This window comes from Globicephala melas, chromosome 12, assembly GCF_963455315.2.
Source record: "Globicephala melas chromosome 12, mGloMel1.2, whole genome shotgun sequence".
Taxonomy (NCBI): Eukaryota; Metazoa; Chordata; class Mammalia; order Artiodactyla; family Delphinidae; genus Globicephala; species Globicephala melas.
The window spans coordinates 67,572,561-67,595,908 of NC_083325.1; the positions used below are offsets into that span (position 1 = coordinate 67,572,561).

At 38.5% G+C, this 23,348-nt stretch overlaps 1 protein-coding gene across 4 annotated transcripts in view; it reads right to left on the bottom strand.

The window, feature by feature from the left end:
• Window positions 1–572: 572 nt before the first annotated feature.
• The window catches only part of CLIP4 (CAP-Gly domain containing linker protein family member 4), a 64,973-nt gene continuing 42,197 nt past the window's right edge, over window positions 573–23,348 (bottom strand). For all 4 annotated transcript variants that reach the window (XM_030858038.2, XM_070046812.1, XM_030858035.2 and 1 more), the window contains 3 exons: window positions 19,045–19,109; window positions 11,305–11,377; window positions 573–5,750 (listed from right to left, as the gene is read on the bottom strand). In XM_030858038.2, coding sequence (XP_030713898.1) covers window positions 5,429–5,750; window positions 11,305–11,377; window positions 19,045–19,109 — 460 coding nt within the window. In that variant the 3' untranslated portion in view covers window positions 573–5,428. The remainder of the gene's footprint in view (window positions 5,751–11,304; window positions 11,378–19,044; window positions 19,110–23,348) is intronic.

Consider the following 23,348-nt stretch of genomic DNA (forward strand, 5'->3'; position numbering starts at 1 on the left):
GAGTGTGACGTGAGACCTCAAGAAATCTCATGCTATTTCTTACTTCCCTAAGCCCTAGTCCCTTCAAGAAAGAGAAAAGATTGCTTGAGAAAAATCACAACATTTTAAACTGATACATATAATCTACTGGAATTCTTATTAGAAATCCATTTTTACTGGCAGGCTCAATAAAGGAGACTGAAAACTTTCACTTTAATCCTCTTCTCTATTGTGTATAATACAAAATCTACTTTCCCCTGTCACCAATTGGGACTTTTATGACTATTAAAATTCATTTTAAAATCCATTTTAGGATTTTTCCCAAAGATATTGTGTAGTAACACCTATCCTTCATAACAAGAACTGTCAGGAACAGCCAATGTCATCAACAACACTGTTGACTGAGATTTAAGCTGAATCTCGGAAGTCGTATTAGAGAAATAACAAGAATGGCTTGAAGCTGTGCATGTAATTTTAACATGATTCATTTCCATGTCAGTCTGATTTGATTTGTTATGTGAAAAATAGTTAGTCCAGTCTTCAAGAAGGTAAGGGTACTTTCAGTAACACCTCTATCAGGCTGGAGGTGAAAGAACTTAACCTCTGAGATCAACACAGGTCAAGGAGAACACAGCATCTGGATATTTAAACTTCCTAAACTTTAGGAATGCTTCAAATTCAAATTCAGTTCAGCGCAAGTAGCTTCCTGATACTCCCTATTTAATTTCATCTATCCAATTCAAACAACTCCGACTAAACATCCAATCCTAAGACCAGTTCCTCCGAGGACAGAGGCATACAAGGTGTGCCTGAGTGTAAGGACCTGCGTATCTACAGGAGCAACAAACTTGACATCTGGGTTCATTTAGGGTTTTAGAGCTGAAATTAAAACCATATTTATGATCATTTGTCAAATGACAGCAGTGATCACTAGGGACAGGTTATGTTTTAAGCTAATAGGCTCAATTTAAACACCTAGAGTATCTTTACTAACATAACTCAGAACGTGCTGCCCTGCTGCAGCACCACGACCACACTTCCCTATCTGAACTGAAAAATAATGAGACCTGCTGCTGCTTTATCGTGAAAATTCTATTCGTTATAAGATATTCTAAAGGGACGAGAGGAAAAAGGTTCCCACACTGCTTGGTGCCTTTCTCGTCAAGGGAAAAGGCTACAAGCAGAAAAGAAATTTCACTTCTACCACGCATAATGAAAATATATTGTTGTCAGTAACATGTGCCCATCTACTCTAATTCCTCCCCATAAACTCCTTTTTCCCTTCTGTAAAAAGGAGCACTGGCAAAAATTTTGCTAGAAAAAATTCTTTTTGCCTACGCAAAGGCATCATATTCTGCTGGTAAGAAAATCTTAACATGATCTACTTAACTTGTTCAGCCCACACACAAGCTCCACTAAGAACGTCTGTTGTATATTCAAGCAGCTTATGTGACATTGTTTGTAAATAAGAGCCTATGTACCAAGGGATATTACTAAACAATTACTAAAAATATATGTGATGTGAGTTTTGTATTACCTACTGTGTTTGTATTACAAATAAGTGTAGTGAAGCAAAGGGCATGAAGAAAAATAAAAAATAAATTCTCCTACTTGCTTGCCATGTGGTGATACATATTATATGTCTCTGAGTCAATCATTTAGATAACAAATATCCAGTGAACGGTTAAAATTACTAGATCTATTTCTTAACTAAGCATGATCCCTAACACATTAGGTCTCTAGCCTCAGTCAACATGGCTTAAATAATATTATCACATAGCCTAAATAGGCAGGTCCAAAATAAAACTCTGAAACAAAAATGCTTGGCACCGGAAACCAATGCTGTGCACACCTGGGTGAGATCCAGTTCATCCTCTCTGTGTTAGACCACACATGTTACTGTGTTCCCTAAATTACCATCATATCACAACAGAAATTCAAAACCAGCCCCAGGGACAATAGATAGGCAGTTAGGTGACCCCACTGTGTCTTTCCTGCCCCCTTTTCTACCCGACACCCAACATCCTTCTATCTCCTTCATGTCACTATTTTGGGGTAAAGTTGGGCTACCATGACTCAAACCTTTCTTGTCCTTTGTCCTCCCCTACCCAGCAAAATTTACCCGTCCCACAGCCTGGTCTCTCAAGCCCACCTGGCTGAAGCTGGCGAGACAACACCTCTACTTTAAACCATCAACAGCCTCCACTGCCTCTGTTCATTTAACAAATGCTTCCCGAGCCTGCCGTAGGTGCCAAGTGTTATTCCAGGTGTTAGGGAGGAAATGATGAACAAAACAGTCAAAACCCATCCCTCAATCCAGTGAGGGACAGGACAAGTAATGAGCAAAAAGTTGTAGCATGACCAAGGGTGGTAAATGCTAAGGAGAAAAATAACACACGAGAGGGGATAAGGAGTTCGGGAGAAGACAGTGCAACGGTCTCACCAAGATTTCAATGCCTCAGCTCAGATTCCACAAATGTCTGTATCTCAACACTTTTCAGCACTTAAAAAATACTCCCATCAAATTACCTGGAAATATAGAAACAAAGCCTTTTAGTAGAATGTAGATACTTATTTATATATATTTTGAAATCTATAAACGCAAGGTTTTCTATCCAACCCTAAATAAACAAATGAAATCCCACTGGTATAAAAGATAATTAAGCAATTTTAGAAAACCAAAGAAATACATTCTTTTCTTAAATGGCTCTCTGTCCATCAAAACAATATAATCGGAGAGTAGCTAAAAACATAACTTCATTTGCTGAGTAGAAGCATGGTACTTTTTAAGACTCTCTATAGGACAAGGGTCCCCAACCCCTGGGCTGCACAGCAGGAGGTGAGCGGCGGGCCAGCGAGCAAAGCTTCATCTGTATTTACAGCCGCTCCCCATCGCTCACATTACTGCCTGAGCTCAGCCTCCTGTCAGATCAGCGGTGGCATTAGAGTCTCATAGGAGCGCGAACCCTACTGTGAACAGCACATGCGAGGGATCTAGGTTGCATGCTCCTTATGCGAATCTAATGCCTGATGATCTGAGGTGGAGCTGAGGCTGTGATGCTAGCACTGAGCAGCGGCTGCAAATACAGAGTATCATTAGCAGTGAGGTTTGACTGCACAGAGACCGTAATAAATCAATTGCTTGCAGACTCATATCGAAACCCTATCAGTGAGTGGCAAGTGAAAACAAGCTCAGGGCTCCCACTGATTCTACATTACAGTGAGTTGTATAATTATTTCATTATATATTACAATGTAATAATAATAGAAATAAAGTGCACGATAAATGTAATGTGCTTGAATCATCCCGAAACCATCCCCCCACGCCGGTCCGTGGAAGAATTGTCTTCCACGAAACCGGTCCCTGGTGCCAAAAAGGTTGGAGATCACTGCTATAGGGTAAGGATGGGACAAATCCAAGTCATTACTGTAAGAAGAAAAAAAGTGAACTACAAAGCATATATACTCTGAGTACCTGAGAAGAGGAGAGTTGCAGGCAGGGTCAGTGACAACATGCCACTCCAAACCAAAACAGCTTCCCTTTTTATTAATGCTCAAGACATGAACTTTGAATGACATAAGCAAAACACCAATGAAAACACCTAATTTTTATGTATAGTATACGTAAACATACACATTACATGGATTTAATAATCCTAATCTAAATATGAGAACAACTGGTTCTCTGACCTCAAAATAAATTCAGTGTTGGCATTACTGTTACTAACTTACAGGGTTTTATATTTAACAGGAAGAATTATGGACAACCAAGTTCAGTGTAGTCATGGACTTCACGGTAAGGTATAAATAGAGTTTTTAAGAAATAAACTATATAATAAAATAAGTTTACTTTTGACACAGTACAGTCACTTTCTTCAATCAAAAATATTCCTTGATTACAAAGCAGCCTTATTTTGCAAATGTATTTCAGGAAAATAGCTCTAGCAATATTTGAAATTTCACACCTTTTTAAAAAGGCAGCAAAGCAAGAGAATTTAGATTTTAAATAGTATATTGCAAAATAGTTCAATGTAGTATTTCTAAAGCACAAAGCAAGCTCCGTTTTGAAGGATGCTTTTTATCTTATAAAGCAAACTATTCCACTATTTCCGTGGTAGTTTAGAGTCTAAATATCTACAATAAAAGATATATCTTTATACATACAGGACAAACTTCAATACATACCCACAACACAAATGTTCTGCATTATTACATCACTCTATTATGAAGCTTAGTTTGTTAACATGTGCTCAAAAGGAAAATAAAAACATGATACAGTTCTGCAGCTTTATAACAGGCTGAATTCTGCAACAACTGAAAATATAAAAAGAGCAACAACAGCAAACGCAACACCGGTTTTATGAATAATAACACAAAACATCAAGAAACCATAAACATTTAAATGAATAGCTACTACATTCTTCTTAACACATCTTAATTTGCTCTCTTGTCATAAATATAATTTTTTTAATGTTTTTCATATCCCTGGAGGAAATGATGGCCAATCCTCCACAAAGAGGAAAGTGCATCATGCTTTATTTTAAAAGTGCTTCATATATGTATGTTTTATAGATATGTCCCATAAGGAAGTTAATTAAGCACGTGCAAAAAATTCTAATTGTGACTTGAATTTATAAACCTAATCATGGGTTTTTGTGGTTCCTCCAGATGAGGCAGTCAGTCACTAACACAGAAGAAAGATCTGAGATGACACGCTTTGTACAGCGGAAAGAGCCCGAGCCACAGGTCAGGAGACCCACGTTCTAGTTGTAGCTCTGGTAACCAGCTAGCTTGTGACCCCGCGTGAGGAAGAGCGGCTTTAGAACCTGGCAGCGGGCAAGAGGCTGAGCTCCAGAGTCCCTTCCAGGAATGCCTTACCTACAGTCCTAAGGTACCTGTAGGTGAGGCATTCCTGGAAGGGCAAATAACTTGACCCAAAGACATGAAAAATACCTAGTCACACAGCTATTATTCTCTTACTGTCCTTATTAGTACAGAAAGAAATAAAAACTCTGAAAATACTTGACAGAAAAAGGTCATGTGAAGGTCTTACGTTAACCAAAGCTAGTGAAAACCTTCACAGTTATGGCATATGGAAAATCCACTATTCTGTGCAAAAATGAGACAGAGTAAGCAACATCAGTCAGTCACTTAATGGCACATTTTTTCCCAAGTCTCAGAATTCTCTTGGGTCTAAAGCTTTAAATCTTAAAAAAAAAAAAAGGCTGATTTTGAGATTGTTTTAAGAGAACCATGATTCCCACAGTTCATATTTCTAGCTTTTTAAAGGAGTCTCTCTGAATTGTTATAATGCTTTTCATGAAGATAGCTCTGTTCTCAAATTTTAAATAACGGCTAAAAGCTAAATAAAGTGAACCATTTGCCATGGACTCTTTATTTTACGTTGTGTGTGTGTGTATGAGCTCATTTAATACTGTAGAAGTTTAACTCAACAATTCTCATCCACAAGCTTTGACCCGTTTATTCCCCGGTAGGTCACTCTGCTGGGCCTCACTAGGACCCCGTGGTTTGGCCTGCAGGTGAAGTAGCGTTTGTCCCCCACTGCCCCATCATTCTTTCCCTTGGCGCTTCGAAGCTCCAGTCCAAGCCAGATCCCTGAGGCAAAGTCAGTGGGGCCCAGGTACCTAACGGTGCCCATCTCGTTGGAGCTGGTGAGGAGGACCTGGGAGCCCTCGTGCAGCCTCACGCGCCCCTCCAGGCCGCCGGCCGTGGTGCTGCTGCTCCAGCTGCGGCGCAGAGCGGGCTTCGACCTGTGCAGAGGGAACACGAGAGAAACTCTGAAGCACGAAAGCCACGTGATGCAATTCACCGTATTCGTTTCCACAGCCAGGTTCACAAGTCATTCACAAAAGGGCATACTTTATGTTCACAACTTGATCTTTTTTATTCTAAATAGCAATATTAGGATATACTTTTCTTTAACATTAAAACGTTTTTCTCTTGTGGCTATTTTAATACTACCCTAATCTGGATTTAAGATTTCACTAGCAATTTATATATGCGCATGCCCTCGGTAAAATAGCAATTAGAAAAAAGACACCTATACCTGCTGAACAAAGCAAAAAGAAAAGAGCCTAGTGGTTTGGCCGTGGTAAATAAAATGCCATTTTGCTCACCTTTCAAATATTCCTTTACATGAAAACCATTTTTAAAAACTGTTAATCCACAACTTTAGAAACTACACACACACGCACACACGCACACACATACACACCTTGTACGAATGAACTCCAGTTACATTTAAGGGTTTGCCACTCTCCCTGTCACTAACATTAGGAAGGACCTTAGTCGTCTGGATCAGGATCCCTCCTCTTTTCTCTACAACAAAACATTACTTACAAGGCACTGCCTCCTAGCACCCGCCACCAGCCTGACCTGATGACACAACTACTGGGCACCCACACGTGGAACCCGTCCAAGGCCTCATGCCAATACTGCCCAGGGCTTCCTCCACTGTCCCTGGGAAGTAGCCAACTCTGCCCAAAACAGAAACATGCCCAGGAGCTTGTCCTATGACCTGAGACCTCCCAAAACAGTCATCCAGAAACCACCACCAGTGGAGCCTTCAACCCGCCGTCCACGCCACCTCTCCTCCAGGAGAAACCCTTCTCCCAGCCCCACAGTAGAGACAACTCGGAACCTGTTACCAAAACTGCACGGAGCCTGACTGCGAGCAGAGTCTGGGTCCTGCTTGGTTTCTATTTTATTCCACTCTCCGTATTTTTAAATACACTCTCACACACCATGTCTCATTTCTTCCTATTAACGACCCCGAGAAGGGAAGAGCACTCTAATTTTATGGGTAGGAAAACTGAGGCCAAAGCCTGTCCTATGCCACATCTGATAAATCCTAGTTATAAAATGTAATGAAAAAAATATTATTTACCACGTCAAATGCACGAATACAAAGTTAACAAAGAAATACGTAAGAGCTATAAGAAAAGTAAAAATCTTTACCCAAGAATATACAAAAGAAAAATGAAAAAGCTTTGTTCCTGGATAGAAACATATATATATAAATGAATCCTCCCCAAAATGATATTTTTTTTTGCAACCTGATGAAATTACTCGAATTTCACATAATGACAGTATCTATCATTTCCTGAGCACTTACTATGTGCCAAACACTTCACATACATTATCTCATCCAACCTCGCCCAAACCAGGGAGGAATTTGAGGCTAAGAAAAATCAAGCTATTTGCCTAAGGTCAGAGAGATGGTAAAGAGGAGACCTGGGGTTCAGATCCAAGGTTGTCAAGCACAAAGGCCAGGCTCTTGCTCACAACCACAATGGGTATTAATAATTAAGAAAAGGTTGAAAAATAATAATATGGCAAAATTTACATTGCCATTATGTTAAATTATAAAATTACAAAAATTAAAACAATGTGGGGACGTCCCTGGCGGCACAGTGGTTAACAATCTGCCTGTCAATGCAGGGGACACGGGTTTGATCCCTGGTCCAGGAAGATCCCACATGCCACGGAGCAACTAAGCCCGTGAGCCACAACTACTGAAGCCCACATGCCTAGAGCCCATGCTCCTCAACAAGAGAAGCCACCGCAAAGAGAAGCCCGTGCACCGCCAACGAAGAGTAGCCCCCGCTCGCCACAACTAGAGAAAGCCTGCATGCAGCAGCAAAGACCCAACGCAGCCAAGAAATAAATTTAAAAAAAACACAAAATGTGGCCCTGGTGTAAGAATGTACTTTTAAACGACCCAGAGAAGATGTTTTAGAAAAATACATGCAATTATTTCATATGTGATAAGAAGTAAAGCTTCAAATCAGTGGGAAAGGAGTGAACATTCTAATTAGGAATGCTGTAAAACCTGGTCATTTATTTGGAAAAGAATATGATTCTTACCACACACTACATATTTTAAAAATCCCCAAGAGATTAAAGAGTTAAATGCATAAATTAAAAAAAAAGAACGAACTAGGAAAAAATAAAGCTATTCATCTGAACACACACAGACATACATACGTGGGTGGGGAGGGGGAGGCGGACATGCATTTAAAGAGTATGCCACCTACCATTAGTTCATGTTTTTTCACGTATTACCAAATGCCACAAAAATGTTTCATATCACAGCATAGCACAGTCTTTAAAAACACTGCAAAAGTCTCACTGAGTAAAATTATTAAAGAAGAAAAATAAAATTATTATTATTATGGGATATGTTAAGGGGAAAATCTTTCAAAGAGTATATAGAGTATGATTTGTCCAACTTTGCTTAAAAATTCAGATACATGCATTAGAAAAAAGCTGGAGAAGTATATGACAAAATGCTAACAGTGATAATCTCATCTAGGTGATAAAATTACAGACGATCTTGATCTGCATTTAATTTACTGTAATTTTTTCAAATTTTGTCCAATCTACTTTCATAATCAGAAAAATTTTAAAGAAAGAAATAAGTAATAAATGAACTCGATATCCAAGCCAAAACTTAATAGTTTGGGTAAAGATTTAACATTCCAATAAGAATGATTTGATTCACGTTACGTCAAAGCTCTAAAAGCCCAGGGAAGTGAGAAATTTATAAATTACGCTACACTTGAGAGCGTTGCTTACTCCTTCAAAAACATTAACGGATCACCTATGAAATAGCAGGTCCAGAGCTAGGCTCCAGGAACTTGTGCATAGTAATCTGTAAAACGTTACAGATCCTGCAATAAAGATGGGTACAAAGCAGAAGGCACACGAAAGAGGGAGAAATCTATCCTCACTCAAGGTCCCAGGGAAGACACTTCAGTGAGGAAGTGACACTTGAACAAATCTGACAGATGAGCAGACAGAGAAGGGAAGCAGACACAGTCATGGGAGCAAAATATATTACGTGTAACTTAAAAAATTTTTTTTTGAACAGCGCGGAGAGTTTAGCAAATTGTCACTTGTGAGGATTTTACCACGAGAGCTAAGTCCAGAGAAACAGGCAGGCCTGTACACGCTATGCCAATGAATCTGGACTTCATTCCGCATCTGAGAATTCAAAAGCTTTACGGGACAGGCAGAAAATGAGAACATGTGACGTGAAATGATGGAACCTGCAGCCAACTGGGTTATATGAGTTCTACCCAAAGACATTCAAATTTGAGCTGGCCAAATACATCATGTGGACAGGCTGGGTTCCACAGAGAGGACCCAATGGAGACTCTCAGGAGATGCACTCTGAAAACACGGGGAGAAGCTAAGTTGGTAATGATGGAGATGAGATGTAGCGACAGGTGAGCTACAGATCCCAGGCTGGATGCAGACGGTGGGAGAGAGGATGCCTGTGCCTACCAGGTGGCAGTGACACCTATGCTAACATCTCAAGCTCCCTGTGTTTATTACCCCCATGCTTGGTATTAGATATACTAAGAATTCTGAAGCCAGAAGAATTGCTTCCAACACCCCCTCCATCATCTTTTCCTCTGAATGAAGGTGTTCATCACCACCACCTCAATAAGCCAACTGGAGAAGCACATCTGCTCTTTCTCAAAAACGGCGCAGCCGGCTGCTGCTTCCCTTTCCTCAGCCCTCTTTTGCAAACATGCCCTTTGCCCCAATTCCTTCCAGTTTCTTACGCAGGGATTTTCATTATCTCTGACTATATTTTCCATGTTTCTCCTGGAAGTATCTTTTATTTCCGTACGAATAGACAAGAAAATGGCACAGGGTTTGATAAATGTCAATAAACTCATTTCTTCAACCCACATTCTTCAGAATACATCATGCTTCCAGATTAAACACAGCACAATATACAATCAACTCTGTCACTTCAGCAGAAGGTCATCCAATCATTACAATGTTTCTTACCCCTGAGATCAGGGACAGGTTTCCTAGGACCTAAAGTCTAAACACCTAATGTCTTTCTTTTGTTTCATATAACACTGATCACCAAACATCTGGTCACATATTGTTTAAGTAAAAACTAAATAAGTTTTAAATTGATTATATATCCTCAATAAGAATATGTTTATTTTTCTAAAACAGGTACTAGAGTCAATCTGTAGAAGTATCAGTAAAGCTTCATTTATTTTTATTTTCAAAGAAAACCAACAGAAGTACTGATATTTTCTTCTCATGTCAACAGATCATCTTGTACATATCCACATCTGCTGTATAATTCCCACGGTTCAGATTTCTCTCTCCTTCCCTTGCTTCTCTGTACCATGTTCTTCCTCTCACCAACATCTTGACACCCCTTCAAAATCCTTTATATCCTGCTTGCCTCTTCTTAGTAATTTCTTCCATTCTGCCTAAGAACTCTTGAATATCTTCAATAAACTGGAGCATAAAGCTATTGCCCTTAAACTCTTTCAGCTACTCAAGTGAGGAGACCAATTTTAAAATCTCAGAATTGGTAGAGGTTTTGAGGAAGGGAAAAAAACAAAACAAAACCCACCCAACTCTGCTAAACAGTACCTACCAGTGCCTCAGGACCCGTCAGGGTTCTCAAGTGAAACCTCAGATCTTGGCGAGGCCTTCCAATAACTTCATGGCAGATTATCATATAAACTACCTGCCTGTTGCTCATGTGATCGTCAAGTCCTCTTGTGTGGGCTATGATTCCTAGTGGCTTCTAGGGCCCCACAACTAGTGCACTTACCTACTGAGCTAGACGTTTTTCCCCCAGGGCATTGTTCATAGATTAACTGGAAGGATTTAAAATTAAAAAACAAAAAAAAACACCTCCTTAACCTAATCAGCCTAGAAGAGCCTCATATTCCTCAAAAGGTTAAGAAGTTCCTAAACGTCTCAGAAAACTATTAGGGGGAGTAAACTGGGTCTGAGGTCTATAAATAGCAATATAAATGAAAAAGAGAAAAGGAGATTCTCTCTACAAAGAAACAACAACAACGAAAAAGGGAGCAGTATATTCTACAAGAGGAAGTAGGAGTATTTTTTAAAATAATAATAAGATGACCTGATGCAAATAGGCCTGACATTCCTTTTATGGACTTCCCAAAATATTAAATCAATTCTCTGACTAATCAAGTAAACAGAGTTTAAAATCAGTCCACCCTATTCAATGATAACACAGAATGTAAATTCCTCCAACTTTTATTAACAGTACTAAACCTCTTTGAAAATATATTCCGTATACTACTTTTAGTCACTGGTGACATTTTTAATTGAGCTTGCAAAGGAGGGAGGAAGAACTCTTCTCACTGACACACTCATCACACCTTTCCTCCTAAGTGTTAAAATTCTACCACGCAATGTAAAAGATACAAAATCCCACTTTTATTTCTTCACAGAATCCTGTCATGTTCATCCTGAAAAGCGTTTTTTCTAAATCTTCTTAATACTCACTTGGCAAAAGCATTTCTTCTGTTAATCTCTTTCTGGGAAGAAGCAGAAGTTGTACTGAAACTTCTCCTAAAACCTAAATATGAAAGTTAAGGTCAGATGAGGAAAACTAAATCACAAATTCACAGTCCTTGTTAAAAGTTATCTTTTATCATTTCTTCTACAGACGTTCTATTCTACCAAGTGTTTCTTTGGAAACAGAAAGCAAAGAAAATAAGTGCATGTAGGTTGTAACAGTTTAGACTTCTTGACGATTGTTACCTCACCTTTCTCATCAAACTATGCACTACATGAATAAGTTAAGATCATGACATTACTTTTGGAGGTTTTTATTATAAACTTTCCTGAAAACCAAATGAAATCGAATTACACATTGATAAAGCTTAATCTTTTTACTCTCCAATATTATAATCTTGATAAATCGTATTAAAAAATAAAAGGATAAAAATGGTTTAAAAAAACACTATCACTAAATATACCCCATTTATAAAATTCTGAACAATGAATTTCAGAGCTTATGATTGTTGGCATCCCCAAATGACAGAGTTATTAAAAAAAAAAAGAAAAAGACTTCACAAAAGGTAAAGTTTTTAAAAGATGCTTTTAAAAAAGAAAGGGATTTCCAGTTCTGGCAGTTACGGCCCACCAGATGTGCTGCGTGAACCTCCCGAATGAAGCAAGTATAATTTAAAACAACTATAATTTTTTTTAAAAAAAATACTGTTGACCTCATACAAGTGGCACAATTCCAAAGAGGCCAAAAACCAAAAAGAGAAACCATGGAAGGTTTCCCCCAAAGCAACCTAACCACCTTGTACCCCAGGACTACACTGCCCTCCAGAGAAGCTGGGGCCTGCCAAGATGGGGTCCTAACAAAAGTGAGGGTCCCGAGCAGCTCATCCTCAGTGTCAAGTCAAATGAGAAACAAAATGAAGCACCACTCAGAGGAACACAAAGGAAAGCAGCTTGTGTCAACCCCACTATGCAGAAAGCAAAATGTTCTCCCCTCCAGATCTGTGATCACCAGCCAAATTCATTTTATCTGTGTAATATAAAGACGACAACAACAACATTGCAGAGAACGTAAACTAAAGTTGGCAGTGCCTCTAGGCAACTGGCAGAAGTAAACACAGGCATACCTCAGAGAGACTGCAGGGTCGGTTCCAGACCACAGTAATGAAGCAAATATCTCAACAAAATGAGTCACAAATTTTTTGGTTTCCCAGGGCATCTAGAAGTTGTTTACACTATACTGTACTCTATTAAGTGTGCGGTAGCATTATGTACAAAAGAAGAAAAATACACATACCTTAATTTAAAAATACCTTATTGCTAAAAACTGCTATCCATCATCTGAGCTTTCGGTGTCACAATCTTTTTGCTGGTGGAGGGTCCTGACTGATCAGGGTGGTGCTTGCTAAAAACTGGGGTGTCTATGGCAACTTCTTAAAACATGACAGCAGTGAAGTGTGCCACATCGACTGACTCTTTCTTTCACAAATGATTTCTCGATGTAGCACGCGATGCTGTTTGATAGCATTTTACCCACGGTAGAACTTCTTTCAAAATTGGAGTCAATCCTCTCAAAGCCCGCTGCTGCTGTATCAACCAAGTTTATGTAATGCTCTAAATCCTTTATTGTCATTTCAACAATCTTCACAGTATCTTCACCAGGAGTAGATTTCATCTCAAGAAACCACCTTCCTCGTTCATCCATGAGAAGCAATACCTCATCTGTTCAAGTTTTACGATGAGATTGCAGCAATTCAGTCACACCTTCAGGCTCCATTTCTAATTCTAGCTCTCTTGCTATTTCTACCACATCTGCAGGTACTTCCTCCACCGAAGTTGTGAACCCCTCCGAGTCGTCCATGAGGGTTGGAATCAACGTCTTCCAAACTCCCATTAACGTTGATATTTTGACCTCTTCCCATGAATCACGAATATTCTTAATGGCACCTAGAATGGTGAATCCTTTTCAGGTTTTCAATGAACTTTGCCCAGATCCATCAGAATAATCACTGTCTATAGCAGCCATAGCCTTACGAAATGTATTTCTTAAATGCTAAGAGTTGGAAGTCTCAGAATTACTCCTTGACCCACAGGCTGCAGCATGGATGTTGTGTTAGCAGGCACATAAACAACGTTAATCTCATTGTACATCTCCATCAGAGATCTTGGGTGACCAGGTGCATTGTCAATGGTAATATCTGGAAAAGAATCTTTTTTTTTTTTCTGAGCAGTAGGTCTCAACAGTGAGCTTAAAATATTCGGTCAGCCATGTTGTAAATATATGTGCTGTCCTCTAGGCTTTATTGTTCCATTTACAGAGCACTGGCAGAGTAGATATAACATAATTCTTTTTTATTAATAAATTTATTTATTATTTTTTAAATTTACTTTTGGCTGTGTTGGGTCTTTGTTGCTGCATGTGGTTTTTCTCTAGTTGCGGCGTGCGAGCTTCTCGTTGCGGTGGCTTCTCTTTTTGCGCAGCACGGGCTCTAGGCACACGGGCTTCAGTAGTTGTGGCACGTGGACTCAGTACTTGTGGCTCCCGGGCTCTAGAGCGCAGGCTCAGTAGTTGTGGCCCATGGGCTTAGTAGCTCTGCGGCATGTGGGATCTTCCCGGACCAGGGCTAGAACCCATGTCCCCTGCATTGGCAGGCGGATTCTCAACCACTGCGCCACCAGAGAAGTCCCAATGTAACATAATTCTTAAGGGCCCTAGGATTTTCAGAATGGTAAATGAGCACTGGCTTCAACTTAAAGTTACCAGCTGCATTAGCCACTAACAAGAAAGTCAGCCTCTCCTTTGAAGCCTCACGCTGACTTCCCTTCTCTAGCGATGAGAGTCCTAGAAGGCATCTTCTTCTAGTGGAAGGCTGTATCATCTACACTGAAAACCCATTGTGTAGTGGTGCCACCTTCATTAACGACCTTAGCTAGATCTTCTGGATAACTTGCTGCAGCTTCTACGTCAGCACTGGCTGCTTCACCCTGCACTTTGAGGTTATGGAGACGGCTTCTTTCCTTATATATCATGAACAAACCTCTGCTGGCTTCAAACCTTTTCTTCTGCAGCTTCCTCACCTCTCTCAGCCTTCATAGCATTGAAGAAAGTTAGGGCCTTGCTCTGGATTAGGCTTTGGCTTCAGGGAATTCTGTGGCTGGTTTGATCTTCTGTCCAGACCATAAAAGCTCTCTCTGGATCAGCAATAAGGCTGTTTCTTACCATTTGTGCATTCGCCAGAGTGGCACTTTTGATTTCCTTCAAGAACTTTTCCTTTGCAGTCACACATGGCTAACTGTTTGGTACAAGAGGCCTAGCTTTTGACCTGTCTCTGCTTTTGACATGCCTTCCTCACTAAGCGTAATCATCTCTAGCTTTTGATTTAAAGTGAGAGACATGCAACTTTTCCTTTCACTCAGAGGCCACTGTAGGGTTATTAATTGGCCTACTTTCAAGATTTTTGAGTTTCAGGGAATAGGGAGGCCCGAGGAGAGGGAAAGAGATGGGGTAATAGCCAGCTGGTGGGGCAGTAAGAACATACACATTTATCGATTAAGTCTGTCATTTTACATGGATGCAGTTCATAGCGCCCCCAAACAATTACAATACTAACATCCAAGACTACTGACCACAGATACACCATAACAAATATAATAATAACGGAAAAGTTTGAAATATTGTGAGAATTACCGAAATGTGACCCAGAGACATAAAGTGAGCAAATGCTGTTGGAAAAATGGCACCAACAGACTTGCTCAATGAAGGGTTGCCACAAACCTTCAATTTGTAAAAAATGTAGTATCTGAGAAGCAAAAAAAAGCAAAGCACAATGAAACAAGATATGCCTGTATAATCTTCTCAAGAGGCATCAACCCAGGCTTAAAAGAATTCCCATACATTAAATTCTAAGTAAAATAAGCATTTCACAACAATAAATAACAAAATTCACAAGGAAAGAAGGTGCCACAAGTTAGGCTCAACAGAAACAGACGGCAGAATCAGACTCACAAAGACTTCAGATATTGAATTATTAATCATAAAAAGTAACAATATTTAAAATGTTTAATAGCATAAAAGAAAAACTTGAAAATGTGGGGAAAGGATAAGTGACAATAAGTAACAACCAAACAGACTTGCAAAAAGATGAAAAATTTGTAATGAAAAAACTTCACGGCTGAATTAGGCAGTAGAATAAACGTAGCAGAAGAAAGAATCAAGAAGCAGAAAGATAACTCTGAAGATATCCAGAATGCAGTCCAGAGAGACAAAGTTGTGAAAAATATGAACGAGGCATGGGAAAGTGAAAATGTGGACTATACTACTCGTCAGAATTTTGGAAGGAGATAATAAAGAGCATGAAGGAAGAAATATTTTCAGTATATGGGCAAGAATTTTACACAATTAATCAAAGATACTAATTCCTAGATCCAGGAAGACCCAAGGTGCCAAACAGAATAAACGAAGGGAAATCTCCACCTAGACATAATCATAGCAAAACTGTACAACACAAAGGAAATAGAGAAGATCTTTAAAAGCAGTCAAAAAGCAAAGATAAACCACCTACAATGGTATGGATTAAGGAGACTGATAGGTGATTTCTCAAAAATTTGACAGAAGACAGAAAGCAGAAGAATTATATTGTCAATGTGCAGGGAGAAAACAGCTTTCAAACTCTAATAAAAATTGCACCAATTTTTACTTTTACTCAGTAAAACTATCATTAGAAAAGACAGACAAAAACTGAGTTTCCTACCAATAGACCCTTTCTAAAAAAATATTTAAGAATATAGATGAGGTAGAAACAAAATGATTTCAAGTGTAAGTTCTAAGGATTAATGACTAAAGATATCGGTAAATATAGACATGCATGAGCAAATTAAATAAATATCAATTATATAAAAACTATTATAATAATGTGAAATTTGTGAGGGAAACAAAATAGAAACTCAGTTTCTAAGGACTTCCTATTATTTGAGAAAGAATAAACATAATGATTAACTTTAGGCTTTGCTAAGTATGTATGTCAAAGTACCTAATTACTAGGAGGCATATTCATAGAATGTAATTTTTATACAAGTAAAAAATTAAATGGAAAAAAGAGGGGGTAGCAATATAACCAGAATGAAGTCAAGAAAGAAAAACATTTAAGTACAAAAAAGTTGAAAAATTAGAAAACAAATAAATAACAAATAAATCCAAATATATTACTAACTACAATGAATGCAAATAGGTGAAACTCAGATTAAAAAACAAAGGTGGTCTTTTTCTAAAAAAAGTAAAATCCAGTTATATTCTATTTACAAGATATTCCAGGGGCTTCCCTGGTGGCGCAGTGGTTGAGAGTCCGCCTGCCGATGCAGGGGACACAGGTTTGTGCCCTGGTCCGGGAAGACCCCACATGCCGCGGAGCGGCTAGGCCCGTGAGCCATGGCTGCTGAGCCTGTGCGTCCGGAGCCTGTGCTCCGCAACGGGAGAGGCCACAACAGTGAGAGGCCCGCGTACCACAAAAAAAAAAATAATAATGATAATGGGAGATATTCCAAAGACATGAGGACATAGAAAGATTAAGGCAATGGCTAGAAAAACATTTTTTAGGCAAGTACTTAACCACAAGAAGGCTGATACAAGGTAAAAAGAATTACTATAAAGCAATACCACTTACATTAACACCAAAAAAAAAAAAAAGAAACAGGTAGGTATAAATCTAATAAAACATGTATAGAATCTATATTAGGAAAATTATAAAACTCTGATGAAAGAAATCAAAGATCTAAATAAATGGACAAGCACTCCATGTTCATGGATAGGAAAATTCAATACTGTTAAGACATCAGTTCTTCCCAATTTCATCTATACATTCAATGTAATCCCAATCAAAATACAGCAAATTATTTTGCAGACATCAATAAACACATTGTAAAGTTTATATAGAAAGGCAAAAAGCCCAGATAAACCAGCATTACATTGAAGGAGAAGATCAAAGTCCACTACTAAACTTGAAGGATTTCTATACGGCTGCAGTAATCAATACAGTTTGGTATTAGCAAAAGAAAAAGACAAATAGATCAACAGAACAGAATAGAGAGCCCAGAGATAGACCCACACTAACACAGTCAACTGATCTTTGACAAAAGAGCAAAGGCAATTCAATGGAGAAAGGATAGCCTTTTCAGCAAATATGGTGGAACAACTAAACATTCACATGCAAAATAATGAATCTAGACATCGACTTACACCTTTCACAAGAAATAACTCAATGAATCATAGATATAAATGTAAAACACAAAACTACAGAACTTCTAGGAGATAACATAGGAGAAAATCACAGTACCCTTGGGTTTGGTGGTGACATTTTTGATACAACACCAAAAGCACAAGTCATGAAAGAAAAAATTGATAACCTGGACTTCATTAAAATTAAAAACTTCCACTCTGTGATAGACACTGTTAAGACAATGAAAAGACAAGTCACAAAACATGCAAAAGCATAATGGTTTGCTATTTTGACAACTTAAAAATTAAAAACTCCTGCTCATCAAAAGATGCCAAAAAAGGAAGGGGAGGGGGTGGCAAAAGACAAGTCAAAAACTGGGAAAGATATTTGCAACAAACAAAACTGACAAAACATTAGTGTCCAAAATATATAAAGAAACCTACAAATTAATAAGAAAAAAACAAACCAACCAAAAGAAAAATGGGCAGTAGACGTGAATAGGAACATCGTAGAAGAGGAAATGTATGTGGTCCATAAACATGGAAACAGGCCCAACCTCATCTGTAATCTGAAAAATGCAAATTAAAACCACAAGGAGATACCATTTACACCCATCAGATGGGCAAACAAGACTACTGTTGGTGAGGTGAGGAGTGACAGAGACCCTCATCCACTGCCCACGTGAACAGTTTGGCACACCCAGGAAGACTGAAGATATGGATATCCCGTGCCTGGCAATCCTGGAGACACTTCTGCAAATGTGCACAACGGCACAGTTTCTAATAGTTAAAAACAGGATATAACCCAAATATCCATCAAATATAAAATGAATAATGTATTTTAATGGAACACTAAATAACACAGCAAACAACAATCAAAACTAAACTGGAGGACACGGGGAGGGGGAAGAGTAAGCTAGGACAAAGGGAGAGAGTGGCATTGACATATATACACTACCAAATGTAAAATAGATAGCTAGTGGGAAGCAGCCACATAGCACAGGGAGATCAGCTCGGTGCTTTGTGACCATCTGGAGGGGTGGGATAGGGAGGGTGGGAGGGAGACGCAAGAGGGAAGAGATATGGGGATATATGTATATGTATAGCTGATTCACTTTATTATACAGCAGCAACTATCACAACAATGTAAAGCAATTATACTCCAATAAAGATGTTAAAAAAAAACTAAACATATATTATTTATTGACATATCTGTGGGGGATAGACATAAAGAAAATCAAGGGAATAATTAACATAAAATTCAAGATGCACAACCTGAAGACAGAGTATACGAAAAGGGAGGCAGAAGAGACTCAGGGGATACTCAGGGGTTTCTATAGGACACAGGTAATCATCATCTTTGGCTATGGGGTGGGTAACAGATATTGTTTATGATTACACAAACTATACAAATATATTTCATATACTCTTTTGTATACATATATACTTTACAATAAAAATTTTTCATTGAATAAAAGCAAAGAAATAATTATTAGGAACATAAAACTGCGTAATCTTACCAGGATACGAATGATTCTGTTTATTTGAAGAAATTTCTGAAAGAGTATCCAGGGAATCTGTTACTCTGTGAATAAAACAAGTAATGCAAACCTCATTAGAAGTAGCTGGTCTTCAGATTTAAGACTGGTGCTTAACTGAGGATTTCACACCAATGGTTCTTTCTTATTTCACTCGTTCGACAAGCATTTACTAAGCATCTATCGTGAGCCAGGGATGAACTTCAATCTAGCACCACAGACAGGCAATATAAGCATAGTAAGTACAGAGAAAGTCAACTTCAGGTGACTTCATTTCAAATAGGGGCCTGACTTTGCTTCTTTGGAGCTTTATTTTCAAAGATGAAACTAAAAAATGTGAAAATTTTATTTTATGTGAAATTTAACAAATGTTAGGTTATAACTGTAAAAACACCACATTTTTACATTGAAAAAACATCAGCTGAGTTTGTGTATATATGTGATTTTTCTGATAAAACTGGCTAATACGATTCAACATGTTTTATTTTGTACTTGACTCTAAGCACAATCATAAAGGTCACGTTCACTATAGGTCTATTTCTTTGATACTCAAATCATTCTTTATTTTTAAAAAGCCAATCCTATAACAGTCTCATTTTCTTCCAGTTGTTTACTGACTTAAATCTGCAGTCTTTATTCTATCAATCACTTGCATCAGCACACTTTGTTACCATAAAGAAATCCTGCAACTCTTACAATATTTGCAATTTCATCTTGCAATTCACATGCATCATTTTCACAAGATACATAACATACAGCAATCAATGAGAGACTAATGAATGCAAAGAATATGACTTGATGAAGAGGACAGATACTTGAATTAAGCTGTGATGGAGAGTTGAGAACTTAATTCTAAAAGTGATCAGTTCATTAGTAATAAGTATGTAATGGTATGAACTGAGAATAAGAAAATTAATGCTATGCTGATAAAAACCACTTGAGTAAAAAATAGACAGAGAGAGAGAGAGAGAAAGATTAGATCCAGTCAGTGTCTTAGAATTTCTCTAAAGTAATATTGGTTGATATATAAGATAATAGAAGAAAAAGCATTAACTAGATGATACTTGGGTGACAGTAGAAAACCATTCAAGCAGAGGAAAGTACCATGTGCATTCTGGGACAGGAGGCACATTTTTTAATGGAACTATTAAAATAAAAAAATTGTAAAAGGCCAGCTACAATCTGGGGAGGAGCGCAATGCAAGGTGAGGTTGTGATTGGTCACTATGTGATTGACTGTTCTCTCAGGAGTCCCCAGTTTAAAATTCTTCCTTCTTGAAGATCAGCGTTATCTTTAAAGAGCTCCAAAGCTGGTTTAAATTAGAAACTCCTCAAAATCAGGCACCATGTCTGTTTTATTTACTTATAGAACGCCTAGCACAGCACAAAGTGCTAAAAGACACTTAATAGTATTTGATGATGATGAATGAGACAATCAGATGATAGGAAGACAGCTGGATAGAGAGAGCAGTTCATTTAGAGAGAGAGCCCTGCTTCTTCTAAGATGAAGGGGCTGCTTTTAAATGAATCACCTTAAAGAAGACCAAATAGACGGCAAAAAAACAAGTAAAAAATGTGTGTTCCATAAACAAAGCAAGAAAAAGAAGGGAGAGGGAAAGAGGCTTCACAATATAGCAGAGAAGAAAGCCGTTACAGCATAAGAAACACTGAACAAAGTTTGATCAATATTTACTGTGCACACAACATGCCAGAATGTGTTCCTCGGGTAATCAAACATGAGACGGAGAACCCCAGTCCTCATGACTAGGAGACAAATAAAACTTAGGAGAGACTGTAGCAATGATCAAAATTCAAAATGTGAAATACAGTTTCTACTGAACTCTTATCACTTTTGCACCACCATAAAGTCAAAAAATGGGTTAATGAAGCAATGTGTTAATGGAGATTTGTTCAAAGTAATATGAGAACCCAGAAGACGGACGGGTGACTCAGTATGGATTTTATTCCCAAATCAATCATTTATAAGGTATAGGTCCTAAAGAAAGTCACTGGGCCTCTTTTAACCATTACAGGGTAATGGTTAAAAGTACACATTCGGATACTACACTACCTGAGCTCAAATCTCCACTTGGGAGCTGTGTACAACTGCACAACTCACTTAACCTCTCTGTGCCTTACTTTCCCCACCTGGGAAATAGGGATAACTGCAGTACCCAACACACAGGGTTGCTGCAGAGCAGTAAACAATACATACAGAGTACTTAAAACAGTGCCAGCACGTGTAAGTGCCACTAGCTACTACCTCTTTTTCTTCATTATAAAATGACTACCAAGAAAAACCCCAGCAAACTGCCTAAAAGCAAGGGCTTAGGAAAAAAACAACAGCAAAATAACAAACCTGGGCTGAGTCCAGCTCCACCATTAACTACTGTGCGAGATCAAAATATCCCACCCAAAACATGCCACTCTGGTGCAAAGATTATTTTGAGCTGAAGACATGTGAGAATCAACAAATGCAGGAAGAGGCTTTCTCTGAACTCCCCTTATCTGCCTAAAACAGATCTTCCCAAAAAAAGAACTGAATTGTCATAAATCCCCTTCCCAGGAGTTTCATCAAGCAGAGAAGACTGCCTCTCATCACAGGAGACAACATGAGGAGTTAACACCACACCCCAGACAGACACTGTCACAGACTATCGTGTCCCCATCCATTTTCCTAAGGGCCCACTAATCTTTCCTAACATCATCTGCTCCCCCACAAGTGGCCGTTCTCCCCCTCCCTTTCCCCTATTGAGATGGTCTATAAACCGTTCACTCTCACCACTACTTTGGGCATTCACTGCTTTCTGTGATGCCCCCATGCATGTAAAATTAACATTTAATAAGTGTGCATGATTTTTCTCCTGTTCATCTATCTGTTGTCAGTTTAATTCATAGACAGGACAAGTTTTTCGTCCCCTACAGTAGCTATAGGACTTTAGCAAAGCTACTGTATCTCTTGTAACTTTTCTTCACCTGCAAAAATAGGAATAATCATATTATCTTATACCTCACTGGGCCTGGGGGAGATTTATGAAGTAACATGGTACAGAGCCCACCACTTACTAAATGCTCAATAACTACTTGTACAGATCCTCCTCAACTTACAACGGGGCTACGTCCCGATAAACCCATCTTAAGTTGAAAATGCATTTAACACACCTAATCTACTGAACATCATCACTTAGCCTCGCCTACCTTAAATGTGCTCAGAACACTTTCATGCGTCTACAGTTGGGCAAAGTCATCTAACACAAAGCCTATTTTACAATAAAGTGTTGAATGTCTCATATAATTTATTGAATGCTGTACTTCAAGTGAAAAACAGAATGCTTGTATTGGTACAGAAGGGTCGTAAATGTATTGGTTGTTCACCTTGCGACCACGTGGCTGACTGGGAGCTGCTGCTGCCCTGCGCAGCCATCTCGAGGGAATATTGTACTGCACATCGCTAGCTCAGGGAATGATCAAAATTCAAAATGTGAAATACAGTTTCTACTGAATTCTTATCACTTTTGCCCCACCATAAAGTCAAAAAATCGTAAGCTGAACCATTGTAAGTCAGGGACCAACTGTAGTTATTCTTTTCCAGCTCACCTGACCAAATACTTATTAGGATCAAATGAAACAACATTTAATTGAAGGTACTTTGTAAACTGAAAAGCATTATACGTTAAATGTTATAAAATCATAAATAATAAGAAAAGAATTATACTAAGTACATCATAGAAGAAGGAAAAGAATACAAAAATTACATGTAATTATTCAATAAGAAAAACAAAGTGAGAAAGAAAATGGATATAAAACCTGTTAAATCTGCCAGGAGGCAGTCACACAGTCTAGCTGGAAGGGAACAAGATGGGACTCCGAGGTTGAGATCATAGATCTATTCTCATGAATGTGACTATACCACACATGTTATTTCCTATTTAAAGATGAGTATCCCATTTCCCATCCACTGAAAAGCATACCCAGCCAACTTCTTTCAGCACATTAAGTCATTTCACACAATAGTACCTGGAATTTCATGAGGACTCACTTCTGCTCAACTTTTTTTTAAAAACCCAGAGTGAGCTGGTACAAAAGCGTACTATCTTAAGAAGAAACACCGGGGAGGTATATTATATATAAATCCTTGAAGCTTCACTTCCCCCAAAGATCTACTGCTTATCTATTTTTGAAAACTAAGGAAATCAGAGGAAAAAGCCATTTTGGTTCCATTAGGTTTGTAGGAGAATGAATGGGGTGCCTGCTGGCAGGAAATTTAATGTAGTTAGGATGTGACTG